This window comes from Haemorhous mexicanus, chromosome 10 (assembly GCF_027477595.1).
Source record: "Haemorhous mexicanus isolate bHaeMex1 chromosome 10, bHaeMex1.pri, whole genome shotgun sequence".
In the NCBI taxonomy this organism is placed as follows: Eukaryota; Metazoa; Chordata; class Aves; order Passeriformes; family Fringillidae; genus Haemorhous; species Haemorhous mexicanus.
In genome coordinates this window covers 7,334,121-7,355,480 of record NC_082350.1, presented here as the reverse complement: position 1 = coordinate 7,355,480, position 21,360 = coordinate 7,334,121, and the positions used below count along the sequence as shown (strand labels likewise).

The window sequence follows — 21,360 nt, the reverse complement described above, 5'->3', positions numbered from 1 at the left end:
GTGGAGAGGATGAACCCAGGATCTTCAGGAACAGATGTTCCTCTTGTGCTTGACCATCAATTAATGAATGAATTAGTTAAGTTCATCTCTTAGTTTACAAAGTCTCTTGCTGGCCTTCCTGTCCATCCCTGTTTGCAGCTTTTACACTGGCATAAGTTTCTTAAAAACCAACCTAACAAGCATTCCCACCCAATTACTTCCTTGCTAGAAGGTGTTTGGGATGTTCAAAGCTCCTGTGAGCTGGATGATTCTCAGAGTTATGAAGAACCATCTCATGTGTGGTGTGTTGAGGGTCTGTGGCACATTGCTGCTCCTCCACTCTGTCATAAAAGTAAATTGACACTGCAGTGAACTCTACAGAGTTTATTTGAGTTGATTTGTGTTTATAACCTTTTCCCTATCCACAAATATTTTTCAACAAGAATCCATAGTTTGCCAATACGGTGCAGTTGAGTTGTCCACCTGCAGCACAGGGGATCCAGTCCCTCTCTTCATCAGCAGTGTTCCTGCAGGACACAGGCCTTGATCCACAGGCCCTGTCCTGCAGAACACCCATATCTCCTGCTGCAGCCCACCAGACCAAAGCAGTCCCCAGCAGCTGGCATGAGCTGCTGTCACCAGCACAGCTCAGGCACAGGGACACAAGCCACCCTTCTTCCCACAGGCTCCTTGGGCTGTGGCTCAGATGTGTTGTTCCTGTGGCAGCAGCCTGCTCCCCACTGGAGGATCTCTTACACCTTTTGCATCCTTCAGGCTCTGCTGTCCTGTTGTGAGGGATGGAATGTAAAACATGTGGGGATAACAAATGCAATGTGTGTGCCCTGTGGCCCTGCCCTTGGGGCTAGCTGAGTTGCTGAGCCCATGCCCAGTCCTTTTGAGCCCCTGTGCACTGATTGTGAACATGAGCTGTCAGCCATGAGCCTGTGGGCTCCTTCCTGAAGACAAACAGCCACACTGCCTGCACCAACCACTTGGAGATCCTGCATCCTTATTTTGGATTTACTTGCTGCATTCTTTATCTTTTTGTGGAGTCACTTGAAAGGGAAGCACTAACAGACATAAAAGTGATGGCACTTTTATTCTTTCTGTATGCAAATAGGAAGAAATTCAACATTGTAGGTGACTGCATGTGGGTTTTGGTTTTCAGCTAAATTGCAGATTGGCTTTGGTCATTTGCATAACATTTTAAATGTATATTAAACAAATTACAGTATTATGTTTTTTAATATTCATGTGTTTCTGGTTAAAGTATTCTGACAGCTAATCTCAGTGTTTTTTATTTAGCAAGGTGAAGTGAGGTTGAAGTGTTTGAAAGCTCTTCAGAGTCTGTATACCAACAGAGAGTTGTTTCCCAAACTGGAGCTGTTCACAAATAGATTCAAGGTAAGAGGAAATACAGTTTTTGGAAGGAGGAGGGAAAGTAAAAGTGTCATCATCCTGTTGTGGTCTTTGAGTCACGTCTGTTAAGAATGAACTCATTAGTTTGTGACAAGGCTTGTAACTGCACCACTGAAACTGTGTTACTGAATGCTGAAATCAAACCAAATCCATTTCACAGGGTTTATCTTGGAAGATTTGTCAGACTTAACCAGGATGATTACTTGGTTAAGTAATTATTTATAGCTTATATATTGTCCTTATTCAATCTGCCTGTACTTATTTAATTTTAGATTTATTGATTTTAAAGGATGTATGCTAACACAATCTAAAATATAGCTGAAAGTAGCAGCCTATAATGAAAGATTGTTTGTTACACAGCTTTTTTACACAGTTCAGTAGGTGCTTGTGTTTGGAGGGACAGTCTACACAGTTCACTGTGTAGAGGACTGTGTGCCATCCCAGTCCTCTACACAGTGAACTGGCCTTGCTGCAGAACAGGAGTTCACATTGTGCTTCCAAACCCCTTGAGCCAGACTGGCCCTTCAGGAGAGAAGTGCTGGGGGATATTTCATGGGGCTTTTATTCGCACAAACTTTTTGTGTAATATCTGGATAAGAATGTGGCTGTTAATTCACTTTGTGGTCTGACTGCTTTATTGTACAAGTGAACTGTTTGGAGAGATGGGTGTGGAAACACTGTCCCTGCTCTAGTTTGGATGCCTGCTGAGGAGAGTGTTCAGGCACTGCCACCCTGTCAGCTGTTCCCTCTCCCCGTGTCTTTTGTGTTCTGCAGAACACACTACTGTGGCAAAGGCTACCCCCAAGGAAAAACTCATTTATCTCATATAAATATTTACTAGAATGCTGATGAAAAAAAGTGTTAAGAAAAGAAACAGAGCTGACTGGTTTATTTTAACTTAAATCATTACTATAATGCTGATAAAAAATTCTGTTTAGAAAAGGGAGATTTAAATATTTATAAATACTGTGCACAAGACTTAAACTTCTCCCTGTAGATTCTCCCTGTATGAAAACAATTTATAAAAACATGATAATCAGCCTTTTTCCACATTCACTTGAGATGCAAAAAAAAGATGCTTAACCTGCAATAAGCCTAGATATTAAGGAAGGCTTTTTTCCAAAATGATAATTATATAATAGAGCAGACTCTTTATTAATAGTCTTCTTCATTTAAGATAACAGTCTTAAAGGGCAGATTAAATGTCTGCCAGAAATGAACTAAGTATAGTTGACCAAAGTAGGAGATAAAACTCAATCATTTTAAGAGACCACCTAAGGATCTGCATTCTTCTAATTTTATAAAGCCAGTTTCTGGGACTGCTGCAGTAAAGACAAAATTTTTTCTCATAGGAGGGAATCTGGTAAACAGGTTCAGACCTCAAACTTATTCTCTGATGCCTCCATAAGTCTGCTTTGCTTTATCCTCACAGGACGACCAGAAAAATGGACCCTCCAACTCAGCTGGTTTTCCTGTTCCCTCTGTGCAGATTTAGATTTGTTTATATTTGTTGCTTCTGTAATTCCATTTCTTTTTAAATTGGTCACTAAAGCTCTCATGGGCTTTTATCTGCTTCTCTTCACTAGAAAATGTGCTGGATGCTTCTTTGTCAGGATCCTATAATTTGTGAAGGAAAATACTGCTTTGAGGCTGAACTCTCCCATGCACCTGCAAAACTTTCAGGACAACTGGAGACACTTCGGGGCAATAGTTACTCTGTAATATACTCCAGAAAACTACAGGGACATGAAAGCTCTAAATACATCTTTTTCACTGCACAGACAATTCTCTTCAAGGAAGCTAGGCTAGCCTGTGCATTGCTGCTTGCCTTGGGATGGCACAAGGAATTTTCATTTCTGTCAAAGAGGTTCAGAGGGAAGGGAGCCTTGTTAGGAATTCATCTTTCTTCTGTCCCATAAAAGCTGGTTTTACTACAGAAATCTCTATCATTATGAAATAAGTAAGAGGAAAAGGTGTGCTCAAAGTCTCTGTGAGCCTAGAGAACAGATTTGTTTAACATAATGATTAATCACTTTCAGTTTCTGCCACACCAAGAGAACAAAAAGCTGGCATGGCCCAAATGCCTGCACTTGGATTTACAGCTGTGCTGTCAGGGATGTGGCCTTTGGCACCAGGATGGAGCAAAGTCCCAAATGAATGCTTTTGAATCTCTGATACATTAGCTAAATGTCTTGCCACCACAAACTCTCCCACCACCTCTTTGAAAAATAATTGACCTAACTGCCACTTTCAGTTCCATGGCTGCTTATTTATATTTCTTCATCAGAATTTAATCGACCTGCACAGTTCAGCTGGTGTTCTGTTCAATCCATTCAAACTGAGAGAAATCTCTCTAGAGGTCTTCTAGCTGTTTAAAGAATAAATTAATTTGATCCAGAGTGCCTTGTGCTGGGCTGTTAATATTTCACCTCCTTCCAGAGAGCTGTGACAAGAATGTGATCCCTTCCCTTTTTCAAAGAAAAATGCTCGTTCTTTCCAGCATTTGTGTTTCTAAGAGTAGGTGATATGCTGGAAAATGAGCTTCATCCAACAAAACAAAAATTTGTCCATCAAAGAGAAGACTTTTGTTTTCCATCAAGAAGTCCTGTCTGATACAGACATTAGCTGACCCCATATGGAGAAGCTGTGAATTAACTACTCTGCAGTCAGTGCCAGAGTCCCTCATCCCTCACCCTGTGCTGTCTCCACAGCCTGGGAGCACAAGGAGAGATTGGCTCCTCAGCCTGCCTTGTTCACAGCCTGACATAGAATGGAAAACTGATCTTCAGAGATACTGAGAATTAGTATTTCAGCTTAAAAATCCAGGCCTGTGCCCTGTTCTGCTGCTGTACGATGGCACAGGGAATCACTGTAAAGGCAGATTGAGCAGACTGGGGTTGGAACTTCCCCAGCCACTGAAGTTACACCTTCAGAGGCACTGGGGGTGTGGGTCTTGCTGGGAAGGCTCTTGGGGCCTGGCTGGCAGGTGCCACCACACAGAGATGCTGGCCCCAGGGCAGAAAATGACACATCCACGCTGTTTAATTTAAGCCTGATATTTTTGGGGAAAATGGAGAGAACAGTCTTTTAGGATAAGGAAACCTTCTCACATTGGTTGGTTTCAAAGTCCCAAAGGACTCCAGATTCAGAGGGTACTACCTCCTGCTCTGTGGACAGGAGAGGGGATTCCCTCCCTGAGGTATCCTGGGGTGTAAAATAAACTCTGAGAGAATACATGAAATTCTTGTGAGACATTTCAGATCAGGATCTCTGGCTGTTCTTTCTCATGGTGCTGTTACTGCTGTTCCTTTGCCAGGACCTTAGGAAAAGTTGACAGCAGTTTTTTTGTCTTGTTAATAACAGAGTGTCCTGTGTGGAAAGTTACTTCTTTGGGTCTCTTCATGGACTTCTCACAGTCTTTAAAACTGTTTACATCTACGTGAAATGTATCAAATTCTTCAGGAGCTTAATAGTGATTGATAGAGGCTCCTTCAGTCACAGTGACAAGAAGTGTCTCTGCAGACCTGATTTTGTTGGGAAGTAACACCTGAGACAGCCACAATGCATTTTTAAAGTACTGATCTGAAATTTCTGTATCAAAATAAACATCAGTTGCTTGATGTTCCCCTTCACCCTTAAATACATGGAATAGCAGAGAAGAAAGGTGAAAACCTTTATTTTGCTCTGGTTTGTTCTGGTGGCTTTCACTGTTGTTGCCTTACACTTCCCTTGTTTCTTTTCCAGTCCCTGATTTCTATTTTTTCATATCCCAAAATGTCATAAAGTACTCCTTCCTGAAGCAGGTTAAGCCAGCAAAATCGAGTTTTATTTTCAGATGGCCTGATTTCTCTTCAGTAACTTGCTCAGTCAAGCAAAGAGCACTGAAACATATTGCATTTTTATAGCTGGATGGAAATTCTCCCCAGATAGGAAGGACAACATACACCAATCACAGCTATTCTTGCCAGTAATCAAATTGAACCTCAGGAAAGAGAAACCCTTAAAAGACTTCTCATAACTACAGGGTCCTTAGAAGTTAGAAAATCATTAGATTTGACAGGAGAATGATGTGCTTGTCTCCACTCGAAGGAAAATGGGAAAACACAAAGTGAAAACATGGAATTCCCCACTTTCCTGGGGATGCTCTGTAGTGTAATTCTTGAGATCTGCTTCAAACCTTAAGTTTTAGACAGGGAAAAGGTCACAACTTTACAGGCAAACTGCAGATGCATGAATTCAGGTGTGATTTTTCTTCACAGTGTTTCCATATATGCAACATTCCTTCCTCTGAAATTATTTGGTTTCGGGGGAATGAAGTGGGGCAGTTCTTCTGCTGTTGTCCAACCCAAGTATGTGACCTTTCAGGAAAGACCTGTTAAATGGATCCAACCCAGAACAGTGCTGTAGCTCTCAGGTCTCCTCTCTCCCTTTCTGGCAAACACACAAGGATGAGGACTGCTGAAGCACTTGTTCCTGTTGTTATAGCACACAGCTAAGGGGTACATTAAAAGGTCGGGTAATATTGAGGGGCTCTCATTGTCAGCATGCAGTTGAAACATCTTTCTCCCCAGAAGTACTTCTTTTGTAACCTGTAGCATTTTCCATCTGCTGGCCTTGTGTTTGTGCCTGTGACTGACCTGGAGTTGCCTTGCAGGACCGCATTGTGTCCATGACCCTGGACAAGGAGTACGACGTCGCTGTGGAAGCCATTCGATTGGTCACGCTCATCCTCCAGTGAGTGCTGCCCCAACCCCTGCACTCCCTTACAAAATTCCCTGCACCACTGCCATGTCAGTGACTTGAGTGCTTTGCTTGTGTATTGAAGTGAATGTGCTGCTTTACACTTAGTATAAAGGTGAACTGAACATATGATATGGACATGAAGCTAAAGGTAGCTGATGGAGAATGACCAATTAAAATTAGGTCTAGTATGAAGCCAAATGATTTAGAGTCCTGATACATAAATGGTTCTAATGGATGCAAACTAAACAAGGATGGAGGTAACATCCTCATTGTGACAGTGTTGATATTTTTATATGATTTTTGCTAACATTCTGGGACAGGCTGCCCAGGGAAGTGCTCAAAAGTGGGGACATGGATTAATAGTGAACACAGAGGGCCCAGGTTAATGGTTGGACTGAATGAGCATAGAGGTCTTTCCCAACCTAAAGCATTCTGTGATTCCAGATTTTTAGTTTATGCTGTTTGATGAGTGTTTGGCATCTTGTAGTATGTGTATTTGTCTGATGGTCTAAGGAATATGCTGGAGAGGGTTTGTATGCAGTCATGCTGATATTTTAATATTATTTTATCTCTATATTGATACAACTGGGAGAAGGAAATCAGAGAAACTTCCAGTCTTACAGACCCTTTAAATACCTCTGTATTTTCAAGTTCATCCAAAGATCCTTGAAGTCCTTGTTCAGCCATGTAGGATTTTGTGGGAAGGGAACCAACCTCGTAGCTGTCCCAAGTGAGCTGTGGGAGGTGAGGGGATGGAGATGAAACCTCTGCTGTAGTTGAGGTGTTGTTGTGACTCTTTCAGTGGGAGTGAGGAGGCTCTGTCCAATGAAGACTGTGAGAATGTTTATCACCTGGTGTACTCAGCACACCGGCCTGTGGCAGTAGCAGCTGGGGAATTCCTCCACAAAAAGTAAGTCATGTCTTGTCCTGGAATAAGACCAAGTTTGTGACTGCTTTCTAGAGAGGTAATATCAAAAAGCAAAGAAGCAGTAGAGTGAAATATCTCAATTTAGCACATCAGGTATTTTATTTAAACCAGAGACTTTACTCTCTTGTTTAAACAAGATCTGAGGACTTGAAGAAGCTGAATGTACATTTTTCTTGCTCTGCAATTCAGATAACACTTCCCAACTCCTTGAGGGTTAGATATACAAAGGCTGCACAAACTTCTGAAGTTGGTTTAAGTCCTGCAGGGCCTGTAGTCTGGGGTGATCTACCTGATACCTCAACAGTCATAATTTCTAGCAAGTTTTAAGACAGTTTATTTCTCTGTTGGGAACTTGGGAGGTTTTTATGTAGCAATAACTACAAAATTTGTTTCTAAATTCACTGTCTTCCCCTGAAAATATATTGCATTATGGTTACGTCTTTCATGTCCTCACTATGCCAAAGGACATGAACCAGCTTTTCCAGGGATGTGAGTCACACCACCTCCGTAACTGTGACCAGGCCATTGCCACATCCTAGGAGTTAACCTCTTCTTTTTATTGCTTGCAGTTAAAAATCTTTCAGCAGGCATTTGATTTATTTCCCCCTCATGGGTTGTGACATTATAGTTTTTTAGTACATGTATAAAAGATTTATATTAGAACCCATGTTATCTAATTTTTTCATGCCAAGATGCAGGTAGGAAAAAATGCACAAAGACATCTGTTTTTCTTTGCTAGTGCTCTAATTTTCTATGCTTTATTAAGGATTTGCAACTCCACATTGTAATTGTAAGCTTTCATTGATGGATTTTTGGAATTCCAGCTGTGTGATCAAGAACAACCTGTTTCAAGGAATATATGTGCAGGTTTCCATTAACAACAAGACATTGTACTAGTTACTGGAAAGGGTTAGGTTCTCTTTAAAAATACACAGTAATGTTCCTTTATTTATCAACATGTGACAGAATACTTTTGAGAAATGCCTCAAGGTAAATAAGGACATACCTGCACCCCAGTGCATTTAGGATAAAGACAAAACTTCATTTTGACTTTTTAAAAGGTACTAAGCTGTGTCCTGTAAATGTGCCTCAAGGCTAACAGCATAGAGACAAGACTGTCCCATTCTTAACTAATTTTGTCTTGGTTTCTGCAAAGAAAATCTCCAATTAAATAAGTTAAAATCTATTTCAGGCATTTGAGGTGTGATTTATCTCACCAAGTTTAATACATTTCACTTGCACTTTCTCTGTGATAATCATCAGACAAGCTCTCTGTGCTTAGCCAAGGAAAGCAAATAGTACAGAGGATATAAAGGATCACCAAATGCAGAGGAGCACTGGCTCATCCCTGAGCTGCAGGTTGTAAGGTATCCCAGCACCTGCACAGGTGCTCATTGCTTTTCTGTTAAGATAAGCAGGGGGGATGAGGTCATGTTTTTAACTAAAATACAACATTTGTGTGTCACTTGTCCTTCTCTTCAGTGAATTACAGCAGTGAAATCAGAATTCTGTGTTTCACATGTTCATCTGCTTTGTGATTTCACTGTAAAAGCCAGGACCAGCTTTCAAACTTCTCAAAGTAAAACAGTCATTGCTGTAACAGTAATACTGGCACCTCTGAGGTCTCTTGGAAAATTTGAGCATTGAGAGGAGTTTGGGATGGGCCATGCATCAGGGAACTCAGTGCAGAGTGTGTCACTTACCTCTAAAACCCAAAATAATGAGTAGGAGCTGGTTTTATCTTTGATGCTGCTCCTGGTACCTGAGGTTGGCTGTTTGATGTATGTCAGGTTTGTCTGTACCATGTCTTAGCCAGAGTGAGACAACCTTAGCTCTCAGTGCACTGGTGCAGTAGGTGCTGCCTCCACTGCAAGACTGGATAAGTTATAAATGCAAAACTGTACAAGTGATGCAAATACTTGAAACTGTGCAAAACCTTCAATGTAAATACGTTTTGGAGAACTTTTTCCTGTGTGAAATTCTTCCAGCCTTGTGAACTTACTTAAAGACTGAAGACAAATTCATCTCTTCAGACAGGCAGAGGTTGTGGCCTCTTTCCCTTGAAAGAAATAGCTTGAGATACTTGCACTGTTTTATGAACAAATTTACTATATCAAGAATGAATGCTCATCATATTCTTGCAGAAATGAGAATTGTTGTGATAGCCATGAGCTCCTTCTGCTTATTTTCAGGCTGTTCAGCAGACATGATCCCCAAGCTGAAGAGGCTCTAGCAAAGAGGAGGGGGCGAAATAGCCCAAATGGAAACCTAATTAGAATGTTGGTTCTTTTCTTTCTTGAAAGTGAGGTAAAAAAGTAATTTTTAACCTTTAAATGTTTAATAAAACCTGGAACTTAAGTAGTGATTTATCAACATACAGTAATAAATTGTCTTTCTTTTCCTTTTTATTTTATATTTTCAGAAATACCATAAGCCCTTTTCCCTTCCCCTCCATTTCCTTGTCCTTTAAGGAAATTTATCTGAAAATCTTCATGGTTTATTTAACTTGTGCATGTCCCCACTGTACTCACACTGCATTGCTGGTGCTGTGGTGGCTGCCAGGGTGCATTGCTGCACACAAAGGGAAATGGTTCTTTGCTTACATAACCATGCAAGGAGAATACCTCTGGAGTTATTCTTTGTGGATGAAAATTATTTGAATCAGGACAGGACAAAAATTGCATAATATCTCCAGTTCTGATTAGAATCATAGGTGAACTCAGAGTGGGAAGGACCTGAGGGTCCTTAACTTAGAGCAGAGTCAGCTGTCAGATGAAATGAGGTCTTCCAGGGCTTTGTGCAGATGCATCTTGGAAACATTGGAGGATGAGGAAAAGAAGCATAGATGTGGTGACATGAAGTGTTTGATGAACACACCCAGGGTGGGATTATGCCCATGATTTATAGAGACAGCATCTATGGGAAATTGTGTGGTACATGTAGTAATAGTAATAGAGATGGGGAACGGTGGTGGAGGAGAATTTCAGAGAATACTGTCAGGTACAGGATGTTCTTAAGATAGCAGGGGAAAGGTTCAAAATTATTAATTTGATTTGATAAATAAGCAGATTGAAAGAAAGGAATGACAGAAATGTTTCTCTAGAGAAGGGAGCATAGTATATTTTGGGTAAAAAGAAAAAATAAAGATATTACAATTGGTTATTTTAATTGTTATGAAGCCTTGAACAAGAGACTTGACTGTGAGAATGAAAAAAAACACTCAGAGTTGCTGAGAAGGAAGGACAAAATTTTGGTACAGTGTTCTTGTTTTTTAGAAACACCTCATAAACCTACAAATCAATCTGGGTGAAATGTCACTGCCTGTGTGGTCCTTCTGTCTGCCACCTGAATGGATTTTAGCTCCAGCTTCATTAAAACTTAAATTGTAAAGTTCGTTGTGTTTTACGGTGTAGATGCCTTAGGTGTGAGTGTGATTGGAGTTACTGAGCACTGATCTTGTCTGCCTTGTGAGGAGAACAGAGACTCTGCTCCACTCCCAGAGCTAAGATCATGCTGCTCCCTGAGGGTCACTTCTCTCTCAGGGCCAGTTTTTGCTATTGTTGCTTTTGAGAGAGTTGTTAGGAGCCAAGTAGAATATCCTGACTCCAATTTTAGTAAAGAGTTGGAGAACTGGGAGTTTGCATGTGGGTGGGATGAGGTGACACTGCAGCCTGGGGTGCATTCAGGGGAATGAACCTTGCCCAGCAGCAGTAACTCTGGGACATTTTGCCCAAAGCTGTCAGAAACAGAGGAGGGGAATGTACTGACACCTCCTTCTCTGCACTCAGGGATGTTTTCCAGCTAAGGAGTCAGTCCCTGGCAAGCACAAGCTGTGTGTTGTGGTTGTTACTTGTTGGTAGTAGTTGAAGTTAAGTTTAGAAAACAGCAGAAGCCTATGGGTTATTTTTCTCACTTTACAACAGTTGTGTTAATTCACATGAAAACATATTTTGCAGTTGAATTTAGAGTTAAATCTATAGCCTGTGAAATCACCAGGATTTTTGCTCCTTTTTTTTGAGCACATAGAAGCATGTATGAAAACCAATTGCTTGTTCAAAACAAATACATTACAACTCTCATGCCTCACCATCTCTCCTTTTTGTAATGCAGTGAGAAAGTGAGGGAAGGTAAGTTTACAACTTCTGGGTCAAAACTCTGGGAAAGATTTTTGCCAAACAAGCAGCTTTGTGCAAAGGAAGCTCAGCTTGGTTTTATTTTGTTTCTGTTAAAACATAACCCCATTGCACTGGTGTCATTCATTTGGGAGAAAACCTTCCTGAATTAGTTTCAAACTAAATGTTCTTTCCAACTAAGATAAGATATGTGCCCAGGACACTCTCTGTGGCCACCTGATTTTATGCAAGTTGAAGAACTGGTGCTTATACCAAGAGCTGTACTGATGATTACTTTGGGTTTTCTAGTTGCATGAACATGCAGCCTATTTGGTGGACAGCTTGTGGGAGAGCTCTCAAGAACTGCTGAAAGACTGGGAATGTATGACAGAATTGCTCTTGGAGGAGCCAGTCCAAGGAGAAGAAGGTATTGGCTTAACCCTGTGCTTCCTTGATATTGCACAGTATTGTTAATTATTCCTTAAATACCTCTGCCACCCATAGTGAAACATCTTTTTAAGTTGTTCTTTGTTTGGAAAGCCTATTTGAAGATTTTGGATTAATCTATTTTTAATGAACTTTCCTTCAAAAACAGCAATTTGTACTCTAGTTTTCTTTTTATTTATACTGTGGAGGTTTTTTTTAATCAAGTGTGCTGCACTATGGTTTCCTACTATTAAAGGGAGTTTACTCAAGTCTTAACTTGAGTTTGTCTGAATGTTTAACTAACTATTTCAATAAATTAAATAGCTAATACAGTTTTGAATAAACAAGCACTTCAGGTGATGCTAGTTGATATGGGGCTTTTCTAGGCAATGTGAACACAATGAATTCTCAAGAGTAAAAGCAAAGGGGATTCTTTCACCATTAGTTTCAGATTTCCTTTTGCTGATAATAGACCTGGGTGCACAAAGTAGCCAGGGAGACTGGGGACAAAGTGTCCTAAGGTTAATGATTGCCATTCAAGATCCTTTATAATTCCTCAGGATTCTCCTGCTTCAGAGACCTTCACAGGGCTTAGGTGTTTGAAAAATCAATGTTCCTGGCAAGGTGTGCTCATCATGTCCATGCTGCGAAGGCTGGACTTTTGGTATGCACCTGCTACAGTGGGGGTATTTATAGGGTAATTTCATTAGGAAATTGATTCTGCTTAGCCTAGTGAGGTTTGATCCTCCAGATGTGAGCAGAAGCACTTGCCAAAGAGCAGAGAGTTTATGAGGAAATGACAGTGAATTGTCTGTCACCGTTTCCCCTCTAGGACTCTCCCTTATTTTGTAGATCTTCCCTATGTTCCCCTGCACTGATCCTTTTCTCCAGCCTGCATTTCTCTGGGCTGCTTTCACTTCTGCCGTGTCGATTTTGCGAGGGGGTGAATGGCAAATCAGAGAGGAAAGCCTCGATGAATGGGACAGTGTACCTTGTGTGTGCTGTTTGTGCTGCTGCGTGCTCCCCTGTTGCCGTGTGCTCCCCTGCTGTCCCACCCCTGTCCCCGTGGTGCTGCCTTGTCCCCAGTGATGCCCTGTTGTCCCCGCAGCGATGTCGGACCGGCAGGAGAGCGCTCTGATCGAGCTCATGGTGTGCACCATCCGACAGGCTGCCGAGGCACATCCCCCCGTGGGCAGGGGCACCGGCAAGAGGGTGAGTGGGGCTGCAGCTGCCTGCCTGTCACCAGAGCATGGGACATGTTTGTGACACCGCTTTGGACACTCCTGCAGTAGAGTTTTTTAATTGGTGTTTGCTGTTTCATTTTAACACTTCTTAGAAAAATATTAGAAATTCCGTTTCTGGACACGTTTGGTTTTCTCTTTGTTTGATTTTGGGATTTGCACGGACAAGTTAAGCAATATAAATTTTCAGCATAAAAGTATTTTTTAATTATATTTTTAGATGTTCTTTTTATCATATCCCTGCCTTATATTTGTAATGTACCCACATCATCAGCCCCTAATGTTAAACCTATGTTAGAGTGGAAGGTGTAGGAGCAGAACAGGCTGCCTCTGACTGTCTTCCATGAAAACGAATGTGCTGCAAATACAGACATAAAATTTGCAGAAAAGTCAACAGGATCTTCATCATGAGGGTGTTTAAGCACTGGAACAGGTGCTGGGAGTTGGTGCCCTTTCCATGCTTGGTCATTTTTGAGCCCTGCCTAGACAAAGCCCTGATCCTCCCACTGTGACCCCTGGGCGGACTCTGCTTTGAGCAGGAGGGGTGGAACTGGGACCATTCTGAATGTGTGTGTGCTTTTAGGCATCCATCCTCTTAGGCCTCTTCCACTGAGTGCCCTAAAAATTTCAGAACTTTACATTCTGGCCAAATTGCCTCTTTTGTTTATTTTATAGGGACTGTTTGAGCACCAGTGGAAGGCCATTCCTAAGGCTGGACATGCAGTTTTAAACACTTCATTCTAAGTCCACAGGGTCAGGGTAATAACAGGCTTTCAGCTGTATTTTCCATAAATACAGCATCTGTGTTCCAAAGCAGTCTCAGCTTCTTAAACATATTCACCTGATTTTTGGTAGTCCCCATCTTATTTAGGATAGATGAAAGTGGAATAAACCCATGTGAACAAATGGTTCTTCTTTTAGCATCCATTCTAAATAATCATAACCAGTTTATTAAATCTGTGGCTTTAACAAAGATGAAATCTGCAGAGTCTTGGCATTCTCTATTGCTAAAATAATGCAGTTACTTTACTTCGGAATTTTTTATGTGCCAGAGCAGATTAGTCTCATGTCCAGAAACAGCATCCCAGGAAAAGCTCCAAGAAGCCATCAGTTTCAACATGCTTTATGTACTTTAATTTATAAAGTGTGTTCTTAGGAATTCCTAATTTATTAAAACATTTCAGGGTTAAGGAGGGAATCCATGAAAGCACTTACTGAAATTTACACAAGCATGTCTTATCTTTTGTTACAAAAACTGTATTGTAAGCATAAGTTTTTTGTCTCAAGCTGCAAACCTTTCTAGCAGTCAAAGTGACCTTTAAATTAAAAAAAAAAAAAAATCATGTTGGTTATTTTCTGTTTGGGGCACTAAATAATGTCATTATTAAATTTACAGGTGTTTTCTCTTTCTCAAGAGATCTACAGCTCAATTCACTGAAGTTCAACAAATTGCTTAGTCTTAAGTTTTCAATGTCTGTATTTGGAGCTAAAGAAAACAGATCAGTAAAACAAATTCCACCTTCTGAAGGATGATCAAAAGAGCCTGGAAGTCATGCTGGGGACACAGATCAATTCTCAGTGCCAGGGAACAGCCATATTTGTTCCCCAGAACACGACTGGGCTGTCAGGGTTGGGATTCTGACCTGGTTTTGCAGTGCTCTGAGCTTGGCTGGTGCTGCCCTGGTGGGTGTGCAGGGCCTGAAGCTGCGCTGGAGCCATCTCTGCACCTTGCCCTGTGCAAGCAGTGGTCTTGTCCTGGTCACTGATCCATTCCCCCCACTTCCACGGCTGTTTTGGGTTCCTGCTGGCACAGTGCCTGGCATCCAAGCACATGCCTTGTGTCCAGCTGCTCCTCTTCCCTTGCAGAGCCATGTAGAAGTGGCACTTAGCTTTTGCTTCTTCTCACTTAGACCATGAGTTGTGGGATGGTAACTGCAGGGTTCTCTGCCTTGTCCCTGGAGATGCATCCTGTCTCACAATCCCACAACTTCTTCTCTGAGTTGAAAGGAAACAGATTTCTAATTAAGCACTCACCTTCTTTTGAAATAGTTTCTCCTCTGACTTTAGCTTGTAACCCTTACTGTGCAGTCTGGCTGATTGGTTACATGTGAATCATTAGCTAACTTGAGTATTTTATTATCATTATTTGTTCTCAAAAGTATTCATTTCTTTCCTGAAGCCAGATCTAAGCTTTGATGAAGCATGCTGGTTTGATTATTGTCTCTCTGTTCAAGGGGTTTTTTTCTGACAGCATTAGTGCTTCAGTTCCTCGCTGTGAACTTGGATGTACGTTCTCACTGAGAATTCCATTCCATTTAGAGAGGAGGCCATGAATCTGCTAATGAAATTCATTGTTACAGTGTGGTTTGGTTTTGGTTTTCTTAATTATACTTCAGTTTGCCCTGAGGTCTTACATTAACGCTTGGTTTAATGTGTGAAAGCCAGAGTTCAGTACAGTTGGAAGCAATAGCAAAATTCCACTGACTGGGGTTGTATTTGAATTTCAGTCCTAAAAAGATGTTTATGTGTGGAGACAGTGTCATACTGGGTGATACAGTATTTTCCTTTTCAATCACAGCTGCTTAGGACACGCAGTCCTCCCTCTTTAATCACTTTTCAGCCCAAATGTGTTTTGAGTTTTTTATTCCCTCCTCAATTGATTTATTAAAAAATACACTTGCATGGATTTTTGTTTGTAATACAATGTTTAGACATTTAATGATTGCTATATGCAGAAAATGTATTTACTGTAGTTATGTTTGATCACTTCCAGGTCCTGACCGCAAAAGAAAGAAAAACTCAGATAGACGACAGAAATAAATTGACTGAGCATTTCATTATTGCACTTCCCATGCTGCTATCAAAGGTACTGTTTCCAACAAAATAAATCTGGGATTTACAGCTGTCTTTAAACTTTCTGATTCTGCAATGCAGGAGTTTTTTTTTACTTCCCTGTTGTTTGTTTTGTTGCCATGACGTTCCAGTATTCCGCTGACGCCGAGAAGGTTGCAAACCTCCTGCAAATCCCTCAGTACTTTGACCTGGAAATCTACAGCACAGGCAGAATGGAGAAGGTATTGTGCCTTGGGCAGGAAGTGTGGCTGCTCTCAGTGTGAGCCCTGTTCAGGCCCTCAGTGCTGTGCCTTTGTTTGGCACGTGAGCAATGCAGCCTTGGTTGGGTGTCCTGGCAGTGGCTTTGCTCAGTGTCATTGTCCCACTGAGGGGAAAGCTGAAGTTCTTTTCTGCTCTGCAGCATCTGGATGCCTTATTGAAGCAGATTAAGTTTGTTGTGGAAAAGCATGTGGAATCAGATGTTTTGGAAGCCTGCAGCAAAACCTACAGCATCCTCTGCAGTGAGGAATACACCATCCAGAACAGAGTTGACATAGCCCACAGCCAACTTATTGATGAATTTGTGGATCGATTTAACCATTCTGTTGAGGATCTGCTGCAGGAGGTTTGTTTTCTTAAAATTGTTGAACTGCTGAAAATATGGTAGGATAGGCTACAGAAAAACATTCTTGGCAAGCCATGAAATGACCCATCTGAAGATGCAGTGCAGCAGCAGCTATTTCATAATTACTTGGAGCCACTTCTCCCTGTGGAAAGTCCCTTACAGTAGCCATTAAGCCTTCAAATCATTGGTGGTATAAAACAAGACTGTGGGACTATCCTGCTTCTAAAAATTTAGTTGAGTATTAAAACAGTCCACATAAGGAATTAAGTGGATGAATGGGTGAAAGATGATGAAAAATGCAGAGGAAGTTGTATTTACATTAATTTTTTTAGTGATTCCCATAGTCCCAGATGCATATGTAAGCAGCAAAATCAAGATTGGATTATGCTTTGAGTAGAAGAGAGGATTTAAGAAAAAATGTATAATGGCATATTAAAAGAGCCCTGGAAAGAGTAAAGGAGACAGGTCTGAAACCTGGAAGAATGAGAACAGCAGTAGCAAGGATTTAAAGTTCTGGCCTTTGTGATACTCTTTTTTAAGTGATATTTGTTTGAATAATTTATTAAAATAAGTCAATTTCATCATTTTAAAGGCATTTTAAATTTTAAAAATTGCATACTGGTGCCTAAGCAATCATCTGGGCTGATAATGGGAGAAACATTGATTGACAATTACATCTGAAGGCAGGAAGATGTTTTAATTGTTAGGTTTTAGATGGAAAAGAAATTATCAAAGCGAGATGGAGAAGAAGAATTGTTGCAAGTGGGTTTCTTATTTTAGAAAATTGCTGGAAATACCTTATTTTCACTTGATTCACTAAGGGAATTTGCTGTTTAGTTCACAGAAAATTCTAAAGTTGTGCTGTGGCATGTTCATCAGCTAGTGATTAAAGCTGGTGGTTCAGTCTTTTTTATAAAATAAGATAGAACTCAGATTTTGGTCTTGAGAATGGTTTCTATTGCTAAAGGATACAGGTTTGGATATTAATACAGTGATAATGTTGTCAGATGATCTTACTTGTTTTTTAGTGCTGTGCAGTGGCTACTTAAATATTATGGAATCTACATAAAAGTCACTGAAAAATTTGGAGACAGTTTTGGTATCAGTAAAAAACCCATAAGAAGTTGCTCCTGCCTGTGCAGTGATGTGCTGAGTGAATTGCTGGGCTCTCCTCATGCATTGCCTTTCCTTTGCAGGGAGAAGAAGCTGATGATGATGACATATACAATGTGCTCTCCACACTGAAGAGGTTGACATCTTTTCACAAGTAGGTGCTGTCTTCCCTTACAAATTTGTGATATTAATTTTATCCTTTCAGCAAGTATCAGCAGTGTCAGGTGTGGGGAAATGAGAACACACATGGCCTGAAATCTGAAGTGGAGATGGAGGAGTGACTGGTGGTGTTTGTCAGTAGAAGTGTTTGGGTTGATCTGGATCCTTGCTCAGTTCGTGCCATGATCTTTGCAGATGGAATTTGCAAGTGGCACCCCCTCCCTTGCACCCAGTGCTCTTACACCCATGAGTAAATTACTACAGGTCCTGCTCCCCTGCATGGCACAGTCAGGGCACAAGGGACACTTCTGTGCCACAAACCTGTGCTTTGGGCATCAGCTTAGGGAGCCTACAGGAAGCTGTTTCTCAGTGCCTTTGAGCTACTTCTCCTCAAAATTATAGAATTATTATTAGTAGTAAAGATAATAGGTAATAGTTTATGGTGAGAGCCTGGAAGATGCATTTTCTTCCTGCAGTTGAATGTTGGCCAAATTTCCCAGTGTGGATTGCACAGAATCTCCCTCACCAGGCACAAATGAGCTTTTCAGGTTCCTGCTGCTCTCAGACCTACGGGCATCCTCAGCATGTGCAGAGCAACCTGGAGAACTTCACTGGAACTGTGAATTCTGGAGCACAGCACAAGGGCCTGATCTTCCCTCCAACTGCAGGAAGCACTTGCTCCCAGTCAGCCTGAGAGAAAGCTTCCTGTGCAGGTGGCAGAGAGCCACAAATAATTTCTTCTTTATCACAGTGTAGGAGTGATGCTAAATGAAACCTCAGTAGAGAAATTAGACTGTATCAGTAGCACAGCTGCTCAAAGCCCAAGGTACAGCTTCCCTCTCTTTGTGCATCTTGAAGAAGTGAAGCTGTTTGGTGGAAAGGGCACTTCTTGGAAAATAAACTTTTCTAAGCTGTTTTATGCCACATTTGAGAAACACCATGAAACTGGTACCTTTACTTCACCTGCCTCTTGTCTGGCAAAAATGTGCTCCAGCAGACGGGACTGCCCATAAGAATGAAAAGAAACCTTGGATGAAATACTGGAACTTGTTTATTGAAATCCATGAAGAGTCTGACATGGAAGGAACTAAGGGAAAATTCTGTGTTGTGTGAATTTTCTTCCTGAACCTCTGTGGAGAATTGTGTGGTGTCCAAGATGCCTTTATAACTATGGTTTTGATGGCTAAGTAGCTCAAAAGAGATAAAGAAGTACCAGAATATGCCTAACTGTAATGTGGAGGCTCTGCTTTAAGAAAGTTTCAATTGAAAGACAGTGTGTAAGTTGTACATAGAATTTTTCAGCTCTGGAAGCTGAAGAGCCCTTCCTGAGCTCAGCTGTAAGGCACAGGGCAGGGAGCTGAGTATCCCCAGCTGTGAGGACGTGGCCCCTGTGCTGGCTGCCTGATGGGGAATGTCTGAACTGAAAAGGCAGGAATGAGACAGTTTTTCCTGTCATATTCTCTGTAGGATAATCTGTGCAGGCATCTGCCTCTGCACACCAAGGAGACTTTACTGCTTCAATTACAGTACTGTAATTAAGGAAGTACCACTCTGCCTTGCTGGCAACCCTGTGATTTATGGAAGCAGCATCTCTGTGCTTAATATCTCCAGTCAGAGGCAGCTCTCTCTCTCTCTCTCTGAACAGTTGTGAGCAATACTGTTGATCTGTAGACCACAGATAGCTTAATCTTTATGTGATAAGTTACTAAACATTTTATTTTAGTACCTCAAAGACCATCTAAGTCTGCAAAATATTTTTGCACTTTTTACATTTTTAGTTCCAGTATTTTTTTTAAGTTTTCCTATTCTTCTGTTAGTGGATTTGAACTGGAAGTTAAGGTGCACCTTGGCTTTAATGGCGCAGCCCTGGAGTGCACAGTGCACTCTGATGGTTGTTTTCTGTGAAGCTCTTACCAGTGACATTTTGACATTTTCCAGGGCTAGCATGCTCCAGCATGGGAGGTGTTTCATGGCAGGGCTTCCAAAAAGACCTGGGCATTGCCAGTGCTGAGTTCAGCCTCTGTCCCTTTTGGAACTAGGCAGTTTTTCCCTCTGGCTGAGCAAGGCAGTTAAGGGTTTGACCCAGGGCAGGCACAGGGTGGGGAGGAGTGAGCTTGGCTGGGTGATCCAGGTGCTGGGATGAGTCAGATGCAAGAGGCTGGTGCATCCAGTTGAGACTCCCAATTCAGTCTCAGTATCCCTCCTTCCAGGTGAGCGTTTCAGTCAGCAAGTTTCTGATGATTCTGAGCTGGCTTGCTCTTTTATAGACATATTATAAACTGTTTCAAATTATCTCTGTTTATTTTCACTGCAGAAAAATGTTTTAAACCTAAATTTACTTGCTGAGAGAGTATTTTTGTCTTTCAGGCAACCTGATGTTTTTCAGTTTCTTCTGTATTTCTCACTTCTCTATTATCAAGCCATTTCATGAGCTGTTGAGGCCTGTAAGGCTACAGCCTTACAGAGTATTTGTCCCTAATGTCATTTTTATTCCTCTCACTGATGACATCAGATTGGTGCAACTAAATGTGGAACAGTGAGTGGGGTGGCAGCCACCATCTCTCATGTCTGTTTGTTATCATATGGTCTCACTTCAGATATTCAGGGTGTTTATATCTAGTGGTCAGGTGTATTATTTTTTTCCAAATGAGACAGCAGAAAAATATACAACTTCATTTTGCTTAAAGCCATTTTTATTCAGTAGATATTGATAGAGCTTGGCTGTAGCTTCTGCTGCAATGCCAGGGAAGGGTTTTCAGAAGTTCTGTCAATATTTCCAAAAGAGGAACAATAACTTAGAGCAGCTATGCTTAAGTAGGCTTTATAGGTGTATGGTGTGGAGAGAGTTTATCTCCTCCCTAAAAAAGTCTCATGTAGTAAAACATTTTTCCTGGATTATCAGAAAGCCTGACTTGTGCTTTTAACGTGGAGTGAGCTGCTGTGCAGCTGCTTGATCAGCTGTGGAAACCACCAGAGCTCTCTGGGCTGGGGGTTCTGAGGAACACAATTAATCCCTTTTTATTTCCTCTCGTTCCAGTGCTCATGATCTGACCAAATGGGATCTGTTCAGTAACTGCTACAGATTGCTGAGAACTGGAATTGAACATGGAGCTATGCCAGAACAGGTACCCTTAACAGCACCTGCCCTGCATCACTGAGATGTCTGAGGTTCTAAACAGTCTGCTTGTACAGAATTCAGAAGTTCCATGTGTGATTTTTGAGTTCCTTCCCTCACCTTTCTCATCTGTAAAGTTGGGAATAGCTGATGTTCCTGACTCTGAAAAGCAGTACATCAATCCTGGTGTTTACACTGAAACCCAACATTGTAAGCCTTGGCTGCAATTAGAATGATCACAAATTATTATTGTGCATTGAAGGTAAGATGAAAGCTTATGAAAACCAGGAAACTAGAACATCCTACTGGAGTTCTTTTAGTGAGCACATCTTGGACTTTATTTCCTCAGAGTTGAGTTTTTGTTAGTCATGGATGAGCATAGGAGCCACCTCATATTCTCCCATGATTCCTGTTTAAACTGCAGAATTCCTACTTCAGCATTTAAGCATTTTAAGTTTTGATTTGGTTTCAGTTAGAAGCCAGTTGTTAATTCTAACTCAGCTTCATTTAGATAAAAGAAATTCTCATGAAATTCTGAATAAGAATTTTGTAGAAAGGACCCCAAGAGGAGGCATTGCCACATGGTGTGTGAAAGTCTTCTCTCTGCACTTGCTGCTTCATGCTGGAGTTGTGCTCCCTGGAGGGACAGGGCTGGCAGATAAAACCTG

General features: G+C 41.3%; 1 protein-coding gene across 2 annotated transcripts in view; it reads left to right on the top strand.

Annotated features, from left to right (window-relative positions):
• The window catches only part of STAG1 (STAG1 cohesin complex component), a 152,368-nt gene that overhangs the window by 106,985 nt on the left and 24,023 nt on the right, over window positions 1–21,360 (top strand). For both annotated transcript variants that reach the window (XM_059855157.1, XM_059855156.1), the window contains exons 11-21: window positions 1,285–1,383; window positions 6,053–6,132; window positions 6,944–7,051; window positions 9,262–9,376; window positions 11,491–11,608; window positions 12,716–12,819; window positions 15,622–15,714; window positions 15,833–15,922; window positions 16,102–16,305; window positions 17,502–17,572; window positions 20,615–20,702. In XM_059855157.1, coding sequence (XP_059711140.1) covers window positions 1,285–1,383; window positions 6,053–6,132; window positions 6,944–7,051; window positions 9,262–9,376; window positions 11,491–11,608; window positions 12,716–12,819; window positions 15,622–15,714; window positions 15,833–15,922; window positions 16,102–16,305; window positions 17,502–17,572; window positions 20,615–20,702 — 1,170 coding nt within the window. The remainder of the gene's footprint in view (window positions 1–1,284; window positions 1,384–6,052; window positions 6,133–6,943; window positions 7,052–9,261; window positions 9,377–11,490; window positions 11,609–12,715; window positions 12,820–15,621; window positions 15,715–15,832; window positions 15,923–16,101; window positions 16,306–17,501; window positions 17,573–20,614; window positions 20,703–21,360) is intronic.